Source organism: Durio zibethinus, chromosome 12 (assembly GCF_047325235.1).
Source record: "Durio zibethinus cultivar Kanyao isolate XHJ-2024 chromosome 12, ASM4732523v1, whole genome shotgun sequence".
NCBI lineage: Eukaryota > Viridiplantae > Streptophyta > Magnoliopsida > Malvales > Malvaceae > Durio > Durio zibethinus.
The window spans coordinates 4,470,337-4,492,802 of record NC_143173.1 but is presented as its reverse complement, the minus strand read 5'-3'; the positions used below and the strand labels follow the sequence as shown (position 1 = coordinate 4,492,802).

At 30.4% G+C, this 22,466-nt stretch overlaps 5 protein-coding genes across 5 annotated transcripts; 4 read left to right on the top strand and 1 right to left on the bottom strand.

Annotated features, from left to right (window-relative positions):
* Window positions 1-1,655: 1,655 nt before the first annotated feature.
* Window positions 1,656-2,270, top strand: LOC111297460 (mitogen-activated protein kinase kinase kinase 20-like). Its single transcript, XM_022892183.2, has one exon. It carries the CDS (start codon window positions 1,656-1,658, stop codon window positions 2,268-2,270), a length of 615 nt encoding a protein of 204 aa, XP_022747918.2.
* Window positions 2,271-5,178: 2,908 nt separating this feature from the next.
* On the top strand, window positions 5,179-6,210 carry LOC111297459 (mitogen-activated protein kinase kinase kinase 20-like). Its single transcript, XM_022892182.2, has one exon. It carries the CDS (start codon window positions 5,179-5,181, stop codon window positions 6,208-6,210), a length of 1,032 nt encoding a protein of 343 aa, XP_022747917.2.
* Window positions 6,211-7,824: 1,614 nt separating this feature from the next.
* On the top strand, window positions 7,825-10,766 carry LOC149515618 (mitogen-activated protein kinase kinase kinase 20-like). Its single transcript, XM_089741755.1, has 2 exons — window positions 7,825-7,902; window positions 10,200-10,766. The coding sequence occupies exons 1-2, from the start codon at window positions 7,825-7,827 to the stop codon at window positions 10,764-10,766; spliced, it is 645 nt and encodes a 214-aa protein (XP_089597881.1).
* Window positions 10,767-13,734: 2,968 nt separating this feature from the next.
* On the top strand, window positions 13,735-14,766 carry LOC149515617 (mitogen-activated protein kinase kinase kinase 20-like). Its single transcript, XM_089741754.1, has one exon. It carries the CDS (start codon window positions 13,735-13,737, stop codon window positions 14,764-14,766), a length of 1,032 nt encoding a protein of 343 aa, XP_089597880.1.
* Window positions 14,767-16,331: 1,565 nt separating this feature from the next.
* LOC149515616 (protein TOPLESS-RELATED PROTEIN 2-like) lies at window positions 16,332-18,990 on the bottom strand. Its single transcript, XM_089741753.1, has 5 exons — window positions 18,985-18,990; window positions 18,465-18,569; window positions 18,012-18,197; window positions 16,653-16,825; window positions 16,332-16,545 (listed from the first exon to the last, which is right to left on the bottom strand). Exons 1-5 carry the CDS (start codon window positions 18,988-18,990, stop codon window positions 16,332-16,334), a joined length of 684 nt encoding a protein of 227 aa, XP_089597879.1.
* Window positions 18,991-22,466: the final 3,476 nt, after the last annotated feature.

Genomic DNA, 22,466 nt, shown 5'->3' with positions numbered 1-22,466 from the left:
AACTCGGCTTAACTCGATTACATCCTTATGTAAAACTAAGTATATGGTTAATTTTATTTAAAAAAAATAATAGAAAGAAAAGAAAAAGATAGAAAATGAATAAGAGAAAAGCAAACAATATAAAATCAACCAAATAGAATTTAGAGTTTTGATGTAATGCAATTTTTATGTTTATAATACAATATATTAAAGCTATTCAAAGGAATTTTAGAACTCAATTTTTTAGTAAGATCGGATAGGACAATAATGTTAATTTGAGGGGTAATTTTGGTAGTAGATATATTTATTAAGGTTAAATTTGATTTTTTGTTCATAAGTTTGTGGTGAATTAAGTCATGATACATTTTTTTTAAAAAAATTTTCACTTTGCTATCAGCTAAAATTTTTTTGTTTAGCATTTATGTTAAAAAAGTTAAAAGAATAGGAAGAGAAAAAGTTTAACCTTCTATGTAAGGGTGTAAATGAATGGAATATAAACAAATGAAGATATGTCCTTAATTTGTTTTTTTTTTTATTTTTAGAGTTGTTTGAGTTTATTTCATATTTGATAAAAAATTATTTTATTTGTTTGAATTTGATTTGTTTAAATGATAAGAATTCGATTTGATTTATGTTCAGCTTGATTAAATTAAATGAACTCGTGTCATATAAAAAAATGCATTCAATAACATGTGAAGCATTGCTTTAATTTATGGGTTTGTTAAGGAATGTTTGAGGTATTCATTAAGATTATCATATTAATTTTTTTTTTAATATTTCTTTTCAATGCTTTGAAACTATCACATAAATTATCTGTACTAAACTAAATTAAAAGAATATCTTTAGGATTTTTATGTGACACTAATTCAATATTGGTAAATTATCATTGTACCTTTATTCGTCAGTTTTATTTTTAATTATTTTACTTTATTGTTTGTCTTATTTTATTTTTATTTAATTATTTCTTTATTTTTAATTTAGTTTAATTTGTTATTTATTTAAATTTAAAAATTAGGATAGATTTTAAAACTGAAAAAATGTACTAAAATTTTGAAAATAAATAAAAAATTATTCAAATGATGAAATTTTTAATAATCACAAACAACTGAAATTCTAAAAAAATTTTATATGAGATGTTTTTTAAAATTTTACCAAAATTATGGAAAATTTTAGAAAAAAAAATTAGTAATGACAATTGACATTAATTTTTCAGCAAAAAAATAAAATGTATTAAAATTTTGAAAAAAAATAAAAGCTATTTCAAAGATGATAAAATTTTGAAAATAAATAACAAATATTGCAAAAAAAAAAAAACTAATTTATAGAAATATAGTTTTCTTGTTATCTAAGATATATAATTATGTGTATAACTCAATAGAAGAAGATGATTAATAATTAAAATAAATCACAATCAAGATCTAACCGTCTAAGGGTATATTTGTGATATATTACAACGGAATTATTTCTACTTCTTTTGCAAGAAATCAAATCCTTTGGCAGAGGAACCAGTAAACCGACTTAATAACTTGTATATGTATTGAAGTTCAAAGTTTCCCAAATTCTAATAGCAGCTTTAGTTTTTCACGTCGAAAAAAAAATGGAGGTGAAAGGAGTAAGGGTTAAGGTTCTGGGGAGGGGATCGTATGGGGTTGTACATTTGGTCCAAACAATAGGTCATGCATGTTCCTCAGTTTTATGCTGTTAAATCTGCTGATGAGACAATATCGTCGTCTCTACGAAAGGAACATCAGATCCTTCAACAGTTTATCGGTTGCCCCAACATTGTTCGGTGCTTTGGTGCTTTCACCAGCGTTCGAAGGGGTGGTCAAGGAAACGTTTTCAACCTGTTTCTTGAATATGCTTCAGGAGGCAGCCTGTTGGATTTGATGAGGGAGTATGGAGGTAAAATACCTGAACGAGATGTTAAGTGCTATGCAAGGATGATACTGGAAGGGCTGGTCGACATTCACAAGAAAGGATGCATTCATTCTGATCTCAAGCCAGGTAACATTCTGGTTTTTCCTCCTCAAGATAGTAATGGCTTGAATACTTTAAAGATTGCGGATTTTGGGTTAGTTAAACAATATGGGGTAGAAGATAAAAGGATTTGGGAATATGGGTTTTGGGGCACAGCAATTTATATGTCTCCTGAATCTGTCATTGGAGCAATTTATATGTCTCCTGAATCTGTCATTGGAGAAGTTACTGGAGCATTGGATATATGGCCACTCGGCTGCATCATCGTTGATATTATACTTCACGAAAATGAAGCTAACAGGAATGAAAATTAATTAATTTAGGAGATAATCAAGCAAGCATATTTCTTTGGAATTCATTTTTCCATTTATAAAAAAAAGAAACACCAGTTAATAAACATTAGACGAATAATCAATCTAAAATTTAATTTTTATTCATACAATCATCTTTAAAAAACATACAATAAATTTAAAATATAAATTCTAACTATTAAAACCTCTTTCATAACTATATATATATATAAAAGCTAATAATTCATCTTCTCATTTACCAATGAAATGAAGTTACATAATTTAATCATTGACCAAAGTATCTGAATGTGTAATGGTAAAGGGTAGAGTGAGCGAGAGTGCTAATTGCCTGGAGAAGTGTGCTTGTAAAATAACATGGGGAGACAGCTAAACAGGCTAAGTGGGAAAAAGATTTACAATGAATATTAAATAACATGCAGTTGATTCAACACAATGGATTACAAAGTAAAGTGGATAAATGTCTCTCTCTATATATGCTTGTGGTAACATCTGTTTTATATACACCATCACCTAGAAGGTAGCTCTGTTGGTTGACCACTCAAGGAAGTATTTGATGAACTAGAAGAAAGGGATCCATTATCTTGTGAGGGTTTAGCACCCCATTTCAATTCCACATCAGAGGGTTCCACCACATGTACCGCTCCGTCGCTCATGCCTAGCGCAATCTGGTTAGGCTTGGTTGGATGAGCAGCTATGACCACTGCATACGCGCTGTTGCTGCTGCAGAAAGATTTTATCAATGACGGTGAAGTTGTACTGTCTTTTACGGTTGTATGTCGAAATATTTAAATTTCCGTGTAAAATTTTCAAATGTTCATCCCTCTCACGTGACTGACAAAGAAGGTATGTAAGCAGAAGGTGCTATTCGACATCTCACCCTCAAGTTATCCGAATAATATGTAGGATTAAGGGTATAAAAGATATATTAATACTTATAAGTTATTTGGATTCGACTCAAATAAAACTCAAATTTAATTCGATCATTGTCAAATTGAGTTCAAGCAACTTAACTTATTAAGTGAATCGAGTTTGAGTTTTCTAACATTTGGTTCGAGCAATTCATAGGCTTAATCTAATTTTTTTATTTGAATATATATTTTAATAATTTTAATTAAAAAACTACTATTTTATCTTTATATGTATGAATTTGAGTTCGAATATAAATAATTGAGTTTGAAGTCTAGTATGGTAATTCAACTCTTTTTTTTTTTTTAATTTGATAAACGAGCTTAATTGAATAAGTTCGAGTAGTTTAAGTTTTATATTAAATTGTGATCTTAAAATTTACAACTTTATCAAGTTCGAGTTAAGTTTTATGTAGTGAATTCTGAGTCAAGCTCAAGTTTTATCATTTTATCGACTTGGCTCGACTCGATTATATTCTTATGTAAGACTAAGTATATGGTTAATTTTGTTTTAAAAAAATAATAGAGAGAAAAGCAAACAATATAAAATAAACCAAATAGAATTTAAAGTTTTGATGTAATGCAATTTTTATGTTGATAATACATTTATTAAAACTATTCCAAGGAATTTTAGAACTCAATTTTCAATCGGATAGGATAGGATATTAAAGTTAATTTGAGGGGTAATTTTGGTAGTGGTTATATTTATTAAGGTTAAATTTGATTTTTGGTTCATAAGTTTGTGGTTAATTAAGTCATGATACATTTTTTAAAAAAATTTTCACATTGCTAAGGCTAAAACTTTTTTGTTTGCCATTTATGTTGAAAAAAAATTTAAAGAATAGGAAGGGGAAAGAGTTTAATAGTGTAAACAAATTGAATATAATCGAATGGAGATATTTCCTTAATTTGTTATTTTATTTTTAGAATTGTTTGAATTTATTTCATATTTGATAAAAAAAAGTTATTCTATTTGTTTGAATTTGATTTATTTAAATGATAAGATGTTCATGTTTGATTTTTATTTGACGTGATTAAATTAAATGAACTCATGTAATATAAAAGAAAATTGCATTCAATAATATGTGAAGCATTGCTTTAATTTATAGGTTTGTTAAGGAATGCTTGGGGTACTCATTAAGATTATCATATTAAAAATTTTTTTAATATTTCTTTTCAATGCATTGAAACTATCACATAAATTATCTATACTAAATTAGATTAAAAGAATCCCTTATGGATTTTTATGTGACGCTTTTTCAATATTGATAAATTATCATTGTACCTTTATTTGTCAATTTTATTTTTAATTATTTTACATTATTTGTTTGTTTTATTTTATTTTTATTTAATTATTTTTAATTTATTTTAATATGTTATTTATTTAAATTTAAAAATTAGGATAGATTTTGATTAGTAAAAAAAATAATTTTAAAACAGAAAAAATGTATTAAAATTTTGAAAATAAATAAAAAATTATTCAAATGATGAAATATTTAATAATCACAAACAACTGAAATTCTAAAAAAATTCTATATGAGATGTTTTGTAAAATTTTACCCAAATTACGGAAAATTTTAGAAAAAAAATTTAGTAATGACAATTGACATTAATTTTTCAGCAAAAAAAATAAAATGTATTAAAATTTTGAAAAAAAAATTAAAAACTGTTTCAAAGATGATAAAATTTTGAAAATAAATAACAAATATTGCAAAAAAAAATTAATTTATAGAAATATAGTTTTCTTGTTATCTAAGATATATAATTATGTGTATAACTAAATAGAAGATGATGATTAATAATTAAAATAAGTCACAATCAAGATCTAACCGTCAAGGATATATTTGTGATATATTACAACGGAATTATTTTTACTTCTTTTGCAAGAAATCAAATCCTTTGGCAGAGGAACTAGTAAACCGACTTAATAACTTCTATATGTATTGAAGTTCAAAGTTTCCTAATTTCTAATAGCAGCTTTAGTTTTTTAAGTTGAGAAAAAAAAAATGGAGGTGAAAGGAGTAAGGGTTAAGGTTCTTGGGAGGGGATCGTATGGCGCTGTACATTTGGTCCAAACGATAGGTCATGTTCCTCAATTTTATGCCGTGAAATCTGCTGATGAGACAATGTCGTCGTCTTTACGAAAGGAATATCAAATCCTTCAACAGTTTATCGCTTGCCCCAATATTGTTCGGTGCTTTGGTGCTTTCACCAGCGTTCGATGGGGTGGTCAAGGAAACGTTTTCAACCTGTTTCTTGAATATACTTCAGGAGGCAGCCTGTTGGATTTGATGAGAGAGTACGGAGGTAAAATACCTGAACGAGATGTTAAGTGCTATGCAAGGATGATACTGGAAGGGCTGGTCGACATTCACAAGAAAGGATACATTCATTCTGATCTCAAACCAGGTAACATTCTGGTTTTTCCTCCTCAAGATAGTATTGGCTTGAATACTTTAAAGATTGCGGATTTTGGGTTAGTTAAACAATATGGGGTAGAAGATAAAAGGATTTGGGAATATGGGTTTCGAGGCACAGCAATTTATATGTCTCCTGAATCTGTCATTGGGGAAGTTACTGGAGCATTGGATATATGGTCACTCGGCTGCATCATCGTTGAGATGATTACGGAGAAATTGCCATGGGTTTTTCGTAACTTGAAGGATTTGAGAGACAAGCTTTTGAGGGGGGAAACACCTCAAATCCCAGAAAACATGTCGAGTATGGGGAAGAATTTCTTAATCAAGTGTTTTGCTAGGGACCCAAACCAGAGGTGGACAGCTAGAAAGCTGTTAAGCCACCGTTATCTTCTCCCAGAGCACACCATATTTCCAGTTGCAAGAAGTTACAACTCATCCCTTTCTTCAACAAATTTTCAAGAGAAGAAACTATTCCAATCTCCCAAAGGTTTCTTGAGCTATAACTTATTCCGACCTGCTGGAAGAAGAGATTTTCTTGAGGACGTAAGGGTGCAGTTAATGAAGACCAGTCTGTGTCAGCGCGAAGAGGAAAGAAGACTTGTGAAGTTGGGCGTGTAGTGCGACAGGTTTCAAAGCCCTAACCAACCTGAGACCACAAAGTTTGAGGCTACCATGGAAAAAAATTAATATTTTGTTTATTTTGCTAGTTTTTTCTTGGATTTAAGATCGGAAAAAAATGTAATGATCTCTTTTTCTTCCAATAATTCGATATAACTTTGAAACCTATGAAATTTTTTTGACATTTTATAGTACTTTCTTTATTATTTGGAGCACTTTAATTTTCTAATCTAAATGAGTTATCATGGAAATTAAGGGAGGGTGCATATTGTAAAACACTTACTACATAGTTGTTTTTTTTTTCTAAAAATAATTCTCGTGATTTTGATAAGTGATATTTTTAAAATATAATTTCATGTAAAAACCCAAATTCAATATGGGTTGCCGAATACAAATTACGATTAAATTACCAAACTTCTTTGGTTTGATCTAAATTATATAAATTATTGAACACCGAATAATAATAGGGCCAAATAATCTAAAAATTTTAAACTTTCACCTCTTTTTAAAAAAAAATTTCACAAAAAGTTGCTTCTTCTGGATGCTTAATGAAAAAACATGGACAGGCACAATACATGGATTTTGTTTTGGTGACAAATTGAATGAAACTGATGTTTTAGATACATCCAAGCTATAATTGTTCAAATAGGATCTTATTGATTCTATTTTTTTGTAATACATAATATTATAAATTTTTAAATTTAATTCAAATCTATATGATTTTTTTTAATCAATCCATTTAAATTGAATTCTATCAATTCAATACGATTTGATTAGATTAATTGGTTTTTACTTCAAAATAATTATTTTTATTTTTTAAAAATTTAAAATATATATAAATTAACTAAAATAGATAATTTTATTTTATTAGAATACTTTTTATTTTCACTTTTTAATTTGAAATCCATTCTGAACTTAATAAAAGTATTTAATATATAAACTTAAATAAAGTCGAATAAAAAACTAATCCAAATCAAATTAAACATTATAATTTCATAACAATTTCCTTGATTTTTTTTCTCAATCCCTACCTATATGTTTTAAGTCTAAACAAGCTTTTAACCGTATCTTCATTTTTTTGTTTTTCAAGATTTAACAATATCCAAATTATGTTGTTTAATATATATATATATATATATATATATATATATTGAAATGGAAATTATGATGCAGTAGATTATCTTTTAAACATGAAAGAATAGAAATTATACTCTGTCTTTCCACTAAATCTAAAATATAAATTCTAACTATTGAAACCTCTTTCATAAATATATATATATATATATATAAAAGCAAATAATTCATCTTCTCATTTACCAATGAAATATTAAATAACATGGAGTTGATTCAACGCAATTGATTACAAAGTAAAGAGGATAAATGTCTCTCCATATATGCTTGTGGTAACATCTACTTTATATACACAATCACCTAGCAGGTAGCTGTGTTGGTTGACCACTCAAGGAAGGATTTGATGAACTAGAAGGAAGGGATCCATTATCTTGTGAGGGTTTAGCAACCCATTTCAATTCTACATCATAAGGTTCCAACACATGTACCGCTCCATCGCTCATGCCTAGCGCAATCTGGTTAGGCTCGGTTGGATGAGCAGCTATGACCACTGCATTCGCGCTGTTACTGTTGCAGAAAGTTTTTGCCAATGAAGGTGAAGTTGTACTGCCTTTTACGGTTGTATGTCGAAATATTTAAATTTCCATGTAAAATTTTCGAATGTTCATCCCTCTCACCTGACTGACGAAAAAGGTATGTAAGCAAAATGTGCTATTCGATATCTCACCCTCAAGTTATCCGAATAATATGTAGGATTAAAGGTATAAAAGTTATATTAATACTCATAAATTATTTAGATTCGACTCGGATAAAACTTAAATTTGACTCGATCATTGTTAAGTTGAGTTAGAGTAATTTGACTTATTGAGTGAGTCGAGTTCGAGTTTTTTAACGTTCGGTTTGAGTAATTAATAGGCTTAATCAAGTTTTTATATTTTAATATATGTTTTAATCATTTTAATTAAAAACTACTATTTTCTCTTTATATATATGAATTTGAATTCGAATTTGAGTTCGAATATAAATAATCGAGTTTGAAGTCTACTATGGCAATTGAGTTCTTTTTTTTTTTTTTTTAAATCTGATAAATGAGTTTAATCAAGTAAGTTCAAGTGATTTGACTTTTATATCAAATCATAATCTTAAAATTTACAATTTAATCGAGTTCAAATTGAGTTTTAAATAGTGAATTATGAGTCAAGCTCAAGTTTCTCATTTTATCGGCTCGGCCCGACTCGATTATATCCTTATGTAAGGCTAAGTGTATGGTTAATTTTTTTATAAAAAAAAAAAAGAGAGAAAAGCAAAAAAAAAAAAAAGAATTAAATAGAGAAAAGCAAACAATATAAACTCAACCAAATAGAATTTAGAGTTTTGATGTAATGCAAAATTTTTATGTTGATAATACATTATATTAAAGCTATTCCAAGGAATTTTAGAACTCAATTTTCAGTCGATGGGATAGGACATTAACGTTAATTTGAGGGGTAATTTTGGTTGTGGTTATATTTATTAAGGTTAAATTTGATTTTTGGTTCATAAGTTTGTGGTTAATTAAGTCATGATACATTTTTAAAAAATATTTTTTTCACTTTGCTAACGGCTAAAACTTTTTTGTTTGGCATTTATGTTAAAAAAATTAAAAAGAATAGGAGAGAAAAGAGTTTAACTTTCTATGTAAGAGTGTAAACAAATCGAAAATGAACGAAGGGAGATATGTCCTTAATTTGTTCTTTTATTTTTAGAGTTGTTTGATTTTATTACATGTTTGATAAGAAAATTATTCTATTCATTTGAACTTAATTTGTTTAAATGATAGGATATTTGAGTTTAATTTATGTTCGGTTTGATTAATTTAAATGAACTCGTGTAATATAAAAAAATGCATTCAATAAAATGTGAAGCATTGCTTTAACTTATAGGTTTGTTAAGGAATGCTTGGGGTACTCATTAAGATTATCATATTAAAAAAATTTTTAATACATTTTTTCAATGCATTGAAACTATCACATAAATTATCTATACTACACTAAATTAAAAGATCCCTTAAGGATTTTTATGCGACACTTATTCAAAATCGGTAAATTATCATTGTACCTTAATTCGTCGATTTTACTTTTAATTATTTTACTTTATTTGTTTGTTTTATTTTACTTTTATTTAATTATTTATTTATTGTTAACTTATTTTAATTTTTTATTTATTTAAATTTAAAAATTAGGATAGATTTTGATTAGTAAAAAAATGATAATTTTAAATTTGAAAAAATGTATTAAAATTTTGAAAATAAATAAAAACTATTCCAATGATGAAATTTTTAGTAATCACAAATAATTAAATTTTTAAAAAACTTTTAAATGAGATGTTTTTTAAAATTTTATCCAAATTATGGAAAATTTTAGGAAAAAAATTTAGTAATGATAATTGATATTAATTTTTCAGCAAAAAATAAAATGTTATTAAAATTTTGAAAAAAAATAAAAACTATTTCAAAGATGATAAAATTTTGAAATTAAATAAAAAATATTGCCAAAAGAAAAAGAAATTCATAGAAATATAGTTTTCTTGTGATCTAAGATATATAATTATATGTACAACTAAATAAAAGAAGATAATTAATAATTAAAATAAATCATAATCAAGGTCTAACCGTATGAGGGTATATTTATGATATAATAGAACGGTATTATTTCTACTTCTTTTGCAAGAAATCAAATCCTTTGGCTGAGGAACTAGTAAACCTACTTAATAACTTCTATATGTATATATTGAAGTTCAAAGTTTCCCAAATTCTAATAGCAGCTTTAGTTTTTCAAGTCGAAAAAAAAAATGGAGGTGAAAGGAGTAAGGGTTAAGGTTCTGGGGAGGAGATCCTATGGGGTTGTACATTGGTCCAAACAATAGGTCATGTTCCTCAGTTTTATGCTGTTAAATCTGCTGATGAGACAATATCGTCGTCTCTACGAAAGGAACATCAGATCCTTCAACAGTTTATCGGTTGCCCCAACATTGTTCGGTGCTTTGGTGCTTTCTCCAGCGTTCGAACGGGTGGTCAAGGAAACGTTTTCAATCTGTTTCTTGAATATGCTTCAGGAGGCAGCCTGTTGGATTTGATGAGGGAGTATGGAGGTAAAATACCTGAACGAGATGTTAAGTGCTATGCAAGGATGATACTGGAAGGGCTGGTCCACATTCACAAGAAAGGATACATTCATTCTGATCTCAAACCAGGTAACATTCTGGTTTTTCCTCCTCAAGATGGTATTGGCTTGAATACTTTAAAGATTGCGGATTTTGGGTTAGTTAAACAATATGGGGTAGAAGATAAAAGGATTCGGGAATATGGTTTTCGAGGCACAGCAATTTATATGTCTCTTGAGTCTGTCATTGGAGAAGTTACTGGAGCATTGGATATATGGTCACTCGGCTGCATCATCGTTGAGGTTATACTTCACGAAAATGAAGCTAACACGAATGCAAATTAATTAATTTAGGAGATAATCAAGCAAGCATAGAATTCATTTTTCCATTTATAAAAAAAAGAAACACCAGTTAATAAACATTAGACGAATAATCAATCTAAAATTTAATTTTTATTCATACAATCATCTTTAAGAAACATACAATAAATTTAAAATATAAATTCTAACTATTAAAACCTCTTTCATAAATATATATATATATATAAAAAGCTAATAATTCATCTTCTCATTTACCAATGAAATGAAGTTACATAATTTAATCATTGACCAAAGTATCTGAATATGTAATGGTAAAGGGTAGAGTGAGCGAGAGTGCTAATTGCCTGCAGAAGTGTGCTTGTAAAATAACATGGGGAGACAGCTGAACAGGCTAAGTGGGAAAAAGATTTACAATGAATATTAAATAACATGGAGTTGATTCAACACAATGGATTACAAAGTAAAGTGGATAAATGTCTCTCTCTATATATGCTTGTGGTAACATCTATTTTATATACACCATCACCTAGAAGGTAGCTCTGTTGGTTGACCACTCAAGGAAGGATTTGATGAACTAGAAGAAAGGGATCCATTATCTTGTGAGGGTTTAGCACCCCATTTCAATTCCACGTCAGAGGGTTCCACCACATGTACCGCTCCGTCGCTCATGCCTAGCGCAATCTGGTTAGGCTTGGTTGGATGAGCAGCTATGACCACTGCATACGCGCTGTTGCTGCTGCAGAAAGTTTTTATCAATGACGGTGAAGTTGTACTGCCTTTTACGGTTGTATGTCGAAATATTTAAATTTCTGTGTAAAATTTTCAAATGTTCATCCCTCTCACGTGACTGACAAAGAAGGTATGTAAGCAGCAGGTGCTATTCGACATCTCACCCTCAAGTTATCCGAATAATATGTAGGATTAAGGGTATAAAAGATATATTATTACTTATAAGTTATTTGAATTCGACTCGGATAAAACTCAAATTTAATTACATCATTGTCAAGTTGAGTTCAAGCAACTTGACTTATTAAATGAGTCGAGTTCGAGTTTTCTAACATTTGGTTTGAGTTTTCTAACATTTGGTTTGAGTAATTCATAGGCTTAATCTAATTTTTATATTTTAAATATATTTTAATTATTTTAATTAAAAAATTACTATTTTATCTTTATATGTATGAATTTGAATTTGAATTTGAATTTGAGCTCGCATATAAATAATCGAGTTTGAAGTCTAATATGGTAATTGAGTTTTTTTTTTTTTTAATTTGATAAACGAGATTAATTAAGTAAGTTCGAGTAGTTTAAGTTTTATATTAAATTGTGATCTTAAAATTTACTACTTGATCAAATTCGAGTTAAGTTTTAAGTAATAAACTCTGAGTCGAGCTCAAGTTTCTCATTTTATCGACTTGGTTCGACTCGATTACATCTTTATGTAAGATTAAGTATATGGTTAATTTTATTTTAAAAAAATAATAGAGAGAAAAGCAAAAGATAAAATATGAATAAGAGAAAAGCAAACAATATAAAATAAACCAAATAGAATTTAAAGTTTTGATGTAATGCAATTTTTATATTGATAATACATTTATTAAAACTATTCCAACGAATTTTAGAACTCAATTTTCAATAGGATGGGATAGGACATTAAAGTTAATTTGAGGGGTAATTTTGGTAGTGGTTATATTTATTAAGGTTAAATTTGATTTTTGGTTCATAAGTTTGTGGTTAATTAAGTCATGATACATTTTTTAAAAAAAAATTTTCACATTGCTAACGGCTAAAACATTTTTGTTTGGCATTTATGTTGAAAAAAAAAAAACTAAAAGAATAGGAAGAGGAAAGAGTTTAATAATGTAAACAAATTGAATATAATCAAATGGAGATATCTCTTTAATTTGTTATTTTATTTTTAGAATTATTTGAATTTATTTCATATTTGATATAAAAAATTATTCTATTTGTTTGAACTTGATTTGTTTAAATGATAAGATGTTCATGTTTGATTTGTATTTGACATGATTAAATTAAATGAACTCGTGTAATATAAAAAAAATGCATTCAATAATATGTGAAGCATTGCTTTCATTTATAGGTTTGTTAAGGAATGTTTGGGGTACTCATTAAGATTATCATATTAAAAAAATTTTTAATATTTCTTTTCAATGCATTGAAACTATCACATAAATTATCTTTACTAAATTAGAATAAAAGAATCCCTTATGGATTTTTATGTGACGCTTATTCAATATTGGTAAATTATCATTGTACATTTATTTATCAATTTTATTTTTAATTATTTTACATTATTTGTTTGTTTATTTTATTTTTATTTAATTATTTTTAATTTATTTTAATTTGTTATTTATTTAAATTTAAAAATTAGGATAGATTTTCATTAGTAAAAAAAATAATTTTAAAACTGAAAAAATGTATTAAAATTTTGAAAATAAATAAAAAATTATTCAAATGATGAAATTTTTAATAATCACAAACAACTGAAATTCTAAAAAAAATTTATATGAGATGTTTTGTAAAATTTTACCCAAATTATGAAAAATTTTAGAAAAGAAATTTAGTAATGACAATTGACATTAATTTTTCAGCAAAAAAATAAAATGTATTAAAATTTTGAAAAAAAATAAAAACTATTTCAAAGATGAGAAAATTTTGAAAATAAATAACAAATATTGCAAAAAAAAATTAATTTATAGAAATATAATTTTCTTGTTATCTAAGATATATAATTATGTGTATAACTAAATAGAAGATGATGATTAATAATTAAAATAAGTCACAATCAAGATCTAACCATCTTAGGGTATATTTGTGATATATTACAACGGAATTATTTTTACTTCTTTTGCAAGAAATCAAATCCTTTGGCAGAGGAACTAGTAAACCGACTTAACAACTTCTATATGTATTGAAGTTCAAAGTTTCCTAAATTCTAATAGCAGCTTGAGTTTTTTAAGTTGAGAAAAAAAAAATGGAGGTGAAAGGAGTAAGGGTTAAGGTTCTTGGGAGGGGATCGTATGGGGCTGTACATTTGGTCCAAACGATAGGTCATGTTCCTCAATTTTATGCCGTGAAATCTGCTGATGAGACAATGTCGTCGTCTTTACGAAAGGAATATCAAATCCTTCAACAGTTTATCGCTTGCCCCAATATTGTTCGGTGCTTTGGTGCTTTCACAAGCATTCGACGGGATGGTCAAGGAAACGTTTTCAACCTGTTTCTTGAATATGCTTCAGGAGGCAGCCTGTTGGATTTGATGAGAGAGTATGGAGGTAAAATACCTGAACGGGATGTTAAGTGCTATGCAAGGATGATACTGGAAGGGCTGGTCGACGTTCACAAGAAAGGATACATTCATTCTGATCTCAAACCAGGTAACATTCTGGTTTTTCCTCCTCAAGATAGTATTGGCTTGAATACTTTAAAGATTGCGGATTTTGGGTTAGTTAAACAATATGGGGTAGAAGATAAAACGATTTGGGAATCTTGGTTTCGAGGCACAGCAATTTATATGTCTCCTGAATCTGTCATTGGAGAAGTTACTGGAGCATTGGATATATGGTCACTCGGCTGCATCATCGTTGAGATGATTACGGGGAAATTGCCATGGGTTTTTCGCAACTTGAAGGATTTGAGAGACAAGCTTTTGAGGGGGGAAACACCTCAAATCCCAGAAAACATGTCGAGTATGGGGAAGAATTTCTTAATCAAGTGTTTTGCTAGGGACCCAAACCAGAGGTGGACAGCTAGAAAGCTGTTAAGCCACCGTTATCTTCTCCCAGAGCGCACCATATTTCCAGTTGCAAGAAGTTACAACTCATCCGTTTCTTCAACAAATTTTCAAGAGAAGAAACTATTCCAATCTCCCAAAGGTTTATTGAGCTATAACTTATTCCCACCTGCTGGAAGAAGAGATTTTCTTGAGGACGTAAGGGTGCAGTTAATGAAGACCAGTCTGTGTCAGCGCGAAGAGGAAAGAAGACTTGTGAAGTTGGGCGTGTAGTGCGAAAGGTTTCAAAGCCATAACCAACCTGAGACCACAAAGTTTGAGGCTACCATGGAAAAAATAAATATTTTGTTTATTTTGCTAGCTTTTTCTTGGATTTAAGTTCGGAAAAAAATGTAATGATCTCTTTTTCTTCCAATAATTCGATATAACTTTGAAATCTATGAAGTTTTTTTGACATATTATAGTACTTTCTTTATTATTTGGAGCACTTTAATTTTCTAATCTAAATGAGTTATCATGGAAATTAAGGGAGGGTGCATATTGTAAAAACCTTACTACATAGTTGTTGTTTTTTTTTTTTTTCTAAAAATAATTCTCGTGATTTTTGGTAAGTGATATATATTTTCAGGATATAATTTCATGTAAAAATCCAATTCCAATAGGGGTTGCCAAATACAAGTTACAACTAAATCACTAAACTTCTTTGGTCTGATTTAAATTATATAAATTATTGATCAACTAATAATAAAAGTGGTCAAATAATCAAAAAAATTGAAACTTTCACTTTTTTTTCAAAATTTCAGAGAAGGTTGCCTTTTGTGGCTGCTTAATGAAAAAACATGGATGGGCACAATACATGGATTTTGTTTTGGTAACAAATTGAATGAAACTAATGTTTCAAATACATACAGGCTATAACTGTTCAAGTAGGATTTTATTGATTTTATTTTTTTATAATATATAATATTATAAATTTTTAAATTTGATTCAAATCTGTATGATTTTTTTTAATCGATCCGATTTAAATTGAATTTTATCAAATTAATTTGATTAATTAATTTTTACTTCAAAATAATTATTTTTATTTTTTAAAAATTTAAAAAATATATATATTAACAAAAATATATAATTTTATATGATTCGAATACTTTTTATTCACTTTTTAATTTGAAATCCATTACGAACTTAATAAAAGTATTTAATATCTAAATTTAAATCTAAGTCAAATAAAAACCAATCCAAATCAAATCAAACATTATAATTTCATAACAATTTTATCGTTTTTTTTTTCTGAATCCCTACCTATATGTTTTAAGTCTAAACAAGCTTTTAATCATATTTTCTTTTTTTTTTAGATTTAACAATATCCAAATTATGTTGTTTAATATACATATATATATATATATATATTGAAATGGAGATTATGATGCAGTAGATTATCTTTTAAACATGAAAAAATAGAAATTATACTGTCTTTCCACTAAATCTAAAATATAAATTCTAACTATTGAAACCTCTTTCATAAATATATATATATATAAAAAGCAAATAATTCATCTTCTCATTTACCAATGAAATGAAATTACATAATTAAATCATTCACCAAAGTATCTGAACGTGTAATGGTAAAGGGCAGAGTGAGCGAGAGTGCTAATTTTGCCTGCAGAAGTGTACTTGTAAAATAACATGGCGAGAGAGCAAAACAGGCTTAAGAGGGAATAAGATTTACAATGAAATATTAAATAACATGTAGTTGATTCAACGCAATTGATTACAAAGTAAAGAGGATAAATGTCTGTCTATATATGCTTGTGGTAACATCTACTTTATATACACCATCACCTAGAAGGTAGCTCTGTTGGTTGACCACTCAAGGAAGGATTTGATGAACTAGAAGGAAGGGATCCATTACCTTGAGAGGGTTTAGCACCCCATTTCAATTCTACATCTGAGGGTTCCACCACATGTACCGCTTCGTTGCTCATGCCTAGCGCAATCTGGTTAGGCTTGGTTGGATGAGAAGCTATGACCACTGCATACGCGCTGTTGCTGCTGCAGAAAGTTTTTGTCAATGAAAGTGAAGTTGTACCGCCTTTTATGGTTGTATGTCGAAATATTTAAATTTCCGTGTAATATTATCAGATGTTCATCCCTCTCACCTGACTGAGAAAGAAGGTATGTAAGCAGAAGGTGCTATTCGACATCTCACCCTCAAGTTATCCGAATAAAAAACTCCAACAGCACCGTCACAAAATCCGGTATAAATCAGTGAGCCATCGCAGGAGTATATTGCACTTGAAATGGGAGCATTAAGTGAATCCTTTGGAGACCACTGCAAGAATGAGAGACAGCAAAACTGATTATAAAATCATACCATTTGAACAATTCTAAAACTAGATATACAAAAAAAATCCAATCAAAAGAAAAACAAACTAAGAAACGAAAAAACAAATATAATAATTTAACGTGTTGTAACCAGTGTAGTAGTTAAAACTCGATTAAGAATACCTACGGTTAGTTGGCTCAAGTGACAATGAGTGCTCTTCTTGTTGCCTGGGTTCGAATCCACTGTGAGTATATGAGAAAGTACTTTTACATGAATTCACTAAGCCTGACATAGATAAGCTTTGCTTGGACCGAAAAAGGGTATGTGCTGGGTGAAATCCAGGAACCTCTCATCGCTAAATCAAAAAAAAATCTCATTCAAGGTCCTACAAAGTCTTCCTTCAACCACTGCGCAATAATGCCAGGAATCATTTGATAGTGAACACAAAGCCAAGTTTCCGATCTATTGCCCCGAAGTCTTATATAGCTCACCACCAAAAAAAATATCCTCCACCGTCAACAATTCAAGAGCAGTTTTGATAGTGAACAAAAGTTTTAATCAATCAAACTAAGGTTTAATTTGTTCACGTATTTAGCACTTAATAACATTTAGAGTGGGATTTTAAATGAGAAATATGATGTAAGGATCCTATCTGTTAATCATCCAACCGAAACAAATCAACAGTTGGTAAAGAGGCCCAAACTAAATACAGGGTCACTACAAAGCCTACTTAATTGATGCAGGAGAACACCGCCTAAAACTATCAGAGCTGCCTAGTTCAAACCTTGATATGTTATATCATATATTGCAAACAGGCAACAATGTTATGATTTAAAATTCAATATTAGCTAAGCTGATTTGTATTCTTATATACTCATTTTAAAGTTTGATAGACATAAGTCTACTGAAAATTTATTCTAGGTCCAGGATATTGGCATTTGGCAGTGTTTTCATGGATTAGGCGACCAGTATATCAGTATCATTTGACCGGCTATTGCAGTAAAGGTACCACGACATGGAGCACAAATCAAGTAGGGAATTCAAGTCAGATAGGTCCCAATAACAGTAATAACCAATGTTTGCCTTACCTTAACCCCACATTAGTCATGTCATAAAAGAGTTCCCAAAAGATAATAATAATATCAATAATAATAATGAGAAACTACAACACAATACAAGGTAGACAACTTACAGAGCGCAAACATTCAAGCTTGCTGTCATAGATGGCTATTTGGCTTTTATGGACAACCAATAGATGAGTTTGGTCATTGTAAAACTGGACTTTGGTTTCTCCTACTAATGGAGATTGACGACCAGCTGGTGCCTGTATGAAACTCGATTTCTTTTTCTCCCATTCATCTATGCTCCAAAAACACAACTGCAAGGGAAAATAAAGTCATAGCGAGCAAATTATTTAGTTAAATTGTGTATAAGAAATTATTAAATTGACATCGTCATTGTTAGCATGCCTTGCCTGCTTTTTTTTTTAATACAATTCAGCAATTACCCAATTGACTTATTGTTTTAAGTTAAAATTGTTTCAATTCAGTAAAACAGTTAAAGACGCTCAATACAAGTATAACATACTACGTCTACTAAAGGTTGCATCAGACTATATTCGTTCAATCAATATTCAATAACTAACCTGCGCATCAGCCCCTGAAGACACCACAGAATTTAAAGTTTGGAAAAAAGCAAGTCCTGTTATCCGATTCTGGTGGCCCTTGAGTTTGGTTTTGACAGCAAAAACCTAAATCATTATTAGTCATGAAAAAAAAAAATTGATAAAATCTCCAAAAACTAAAAATTAAAAAGAGATAAAACATATGAAATTATTCCATTTAAAAATTAAAAAAAAAAGTAATATTGAAAATGAATAATAAATAGAGTATGAACATGCATATAAAAAGTAAATAAAAGAGAAAGAAAATCTACTGACAAACATGATAAAGAAAAAAGTTTATGAATATAAAAACATGTAACTTGGTGATCAATGAATAAAACAGTTTATGAACATAATATTGAAAATGAATAAATAAATAGAATTTAATTTGGTGGATTAGATATTGAAATAATTAAGAAGTCTCATCTTAACCCTTCTCTGAAGTATGAATATTTCTCCATTTCTTTGAAAACAATTATTCTTATTCAATATTTTATGTAACTCCCATTTTGGAGACATATGTATAGGAGCTTTCATAACTTATGTTGGGAGACTTTTAGAGATTTTGGCAAATTTTATTTAATTCTCTCTACAATTTTATTGTTAGGAAAATGGGGTCCAGTCCCATGTAAGTGGTTTTGGACCAAGTAAAGGCCATGGGCCTTGATCTTTTATTTTACACAGAGCCCTAGCTACTTAATAAAAAAGAGGTGGGGTTGTTTAAGGTGTGTGTCGACAACCAAGCAGAGAAAGAAGAAAAGCCAGGAAAAGCAGAGAGAGAAAAAGGAGAAGGGAGAGTTGATTAAACGGAAGTCGATCCGTGGTCCGATTGAGTTGGAACCTTGTCAGGAGGTTTATGATTCAGAGTTATACATTCTGAACGGTGAAGATCGGGTTTGAAGCTCTCTAGGAACAAATCCAGGGTGTATTTGTTGAGTCACTTATTTGGTGAGATTTCTCCAATTGTTTCTCTAGTTGTTGATTAGCTCTAGTTTTAGCTAGAGAAGAACTTTGTATAACTATTATTTGATAGTGAAGATTTTTCTGGTGGCCCGTGGTTTTTCCCTCTACACTGGAGGGTTTTCCACGTAAATCTTGGTGTGCTTTATTTTTCCTGCGCATTTGATTATTGATTGTTGTCTATTGCTTCTGTATTGTTGTGATTATTGCTTCAGGCGCAACAAGTGGTATCAGAGCGAGGGTTATTTTGAGACATCGATACAGAAGCATCCCAGGATAGAAGTAAATTCTGTTTGAGATCATGGAGGGTGATACAGGTTCCATGATAAAATTGACAGCATCAAATTATTCAATTTGGAAGCCTATGATGGAGGATCATCTATACTGCAAAGATTTGTATGAGCCAGTATTGGGTGATTCGGCTAAACCAGCAGATATGAAAGATGAAAGCTGGAAGAAGCTAGGTAGAAAGACGCTGGCTACAATCAGAAAATGGGTTGATATCAGCGTGTTCCATCATGTAGCGCAGGAATCGGATGCTCACATTGTTTGGGAAAAATTGGCAGCATTGTATGAGAGAAAAACAGGTATGAATAAAGTTATGCTTGTTAAAAAGATTGCAACTTGTAAGTCTAAACATAAATCCAAGTCTAGAGGTAAAGTGAAGTGTTTCCATTGTGGTAAGGCGGGTCATATAAAACGAAACTGTAGAATCTTAAAGCAAGAGCGAAAAGATGAGAAAGGCAAGAGTTCAGATGATGGCAATGTTGCAGCAGTGAATTCAGATAGTGATTCAGTTACTTTGATTTGTACACATGGTGATTGTAATCATGTTAGTGATCCCGACATTGAGTGGATAGTTGACACAGGAGCGGCATATCATTGTGTTCCTAAGAGAGAGTTGTTTACAACTTACAAAGCAGGAGACTTTGGTTGTACCAAGATGGGAAACAAGAGTGTGTCGCAGATTGTTGGGATTGGTGATATTGGTGTACAAACTAGTACAGGCTGCATGTTGACTTTAAGGGATGTCAGACACATTCCAGATATGAGAATGAACTTGCTTGCTATTAATGTCCTTGATAAGGAGGGATATGAAAGCCGACAAAAGAATGGACAGTGGAAGCTTCTCAAAGGATCTATGGTAGTTGCAAGGGGAAAACTATGCTGCACAATGTATAAGACATGGATGCAATTGAACGGTAACCAGGTAAATACCGTTGAAAATGATGCTTCAGCAAACTTGTGGCACAGGAGGCTGGCACACATGAGTGAAAAAGGGTTACAGGTTTTAGCAAGGCACTCTCTCATTCCCTTGACCAAAGGTATGTCTCTCGATTCATGTGATTATTGTTTGTTTGGTAAGAATCATAGAGTTTCTTTTCGTAAAAGTTCTCAGAGAAAAGAAAATAGATTGGAATTAATTTATTCTGATGTATGTGGTCCTATTGAGGTTGAGTCATTAGGTGGTAGCAGATATTTTGTTACTTTTATTGATGATGCTTCACGTAAAACTTGGGTGTATATGTTGAAATATAAAAGTCAGGTACTGCAGTATTTTCAAAAATTTCATGCCATGGTTGAAAGGATGACAGGGTTACCCTTGAAGTGTATTCGAACTGATAATGGTGGGGAATACACATCTAAAAGCTTTGAAGAGTATTGCTCAAAGCATGGGATCAGGCATGAGAGGACAGAATCTGGAACACCGCAGCATAATGGTATAGCTGAAAGAATGAATCGCACCATTGTGGAAAAAGTCAGATGTATGTTGAGGATGGCAAAATTACCAAAGCCATTCTGGGGTGAAGCAGTCAACACAGCTTGTTATTTACTTAACAGGTCACCATCAGTTCCTTTGGGCTTTGACATTCCAGAAAGAGTGTGGACAGGAAAAGATGCTTCATACTCTCACTTAAAAGTTTTTGGGTGTAAAGCATTCATGCATGTACCAAAAGAGCAGAGGTCAAAGCTTGATAGTAAAGCTACACAGTGTGTGTTTGTAGGATATGGTGATGAGGAATTTGGCTACAGGGTATGGGATCCAGTAAAGAGAAAGACACTCAGAAGCAGAGATGTGGTCTTTCATGAAAAAGAAACCATAGCAGACCTTGAGAAAAATGAGAAGACTACACGAGTTACTGTTGAGTGTGATGTTTCAACACCGACAGGGATTTCACAGGAAAGAGCCACAGATGGTGAAAATGAGCCAGAAACAGAACTTGGGGATATGAATGAGCTAGCCATAGTTGGTGATGAGCCAGATGCTATTAGTTTTGAGCAGGGGGAGCAATCCTCTCTACCTGAGAGTGTTGAGCAGTGGGAGCTACCTTCAGCATCAAGTGATGTAGAGTCTCAGCTCAGGAGATCTACTAGAGAGCGCAGGCCATCTACCAGGTATCCAAGTTCAGATTTTATTTTAGTTACCAGTGAAGGGGAGCCAGAAAGCTTTCAAGATGTGCAGGCTACTCCGGATAGAGAGCACTGGTTAAAAGCAATGAAAGAAGAGATGGAGTCATTGCGAAAGAATGGTACTTATGATCTTGTTAAACTTCCAACAGGGAAGAGGCCATTAAAGAATAAATGGGTGTTCAAGTTGAAAAAGGATGGTGACAAACTAGTGAGGTACAAAGCTCGATTGGTAGTAAAAGGTTTTTCTCAGAAACCAGGCATCGATTTTGATGAGATTTTTGCTCCAGTTGTAAAAATGAGTTCTATTCGAGTGGTACTGGGATTGGCAGCTAGTTTGAATCTTGAGCTTGAGCAACTTGATGTTAAAACTGCATTTTTGCATGGTGATTTGCAGGAGGACATTTATATGAATCAGCCTGAGGGTTTTGAAGTGAAAGGGAAAGAGCACTTAGTTTGCAAATTGAAGAAAAGCTTGTATGGCTTGAAACAAGCTCCGCGACAGTGGTACAAGAAGTTTGATTCTTTTATGATGAGTCATAGCTATAAAAGAACAGCAGCAGATTCTTGTGTGTATATTAAACAATTCCCTAATGGTAACTTCATTATCCTATT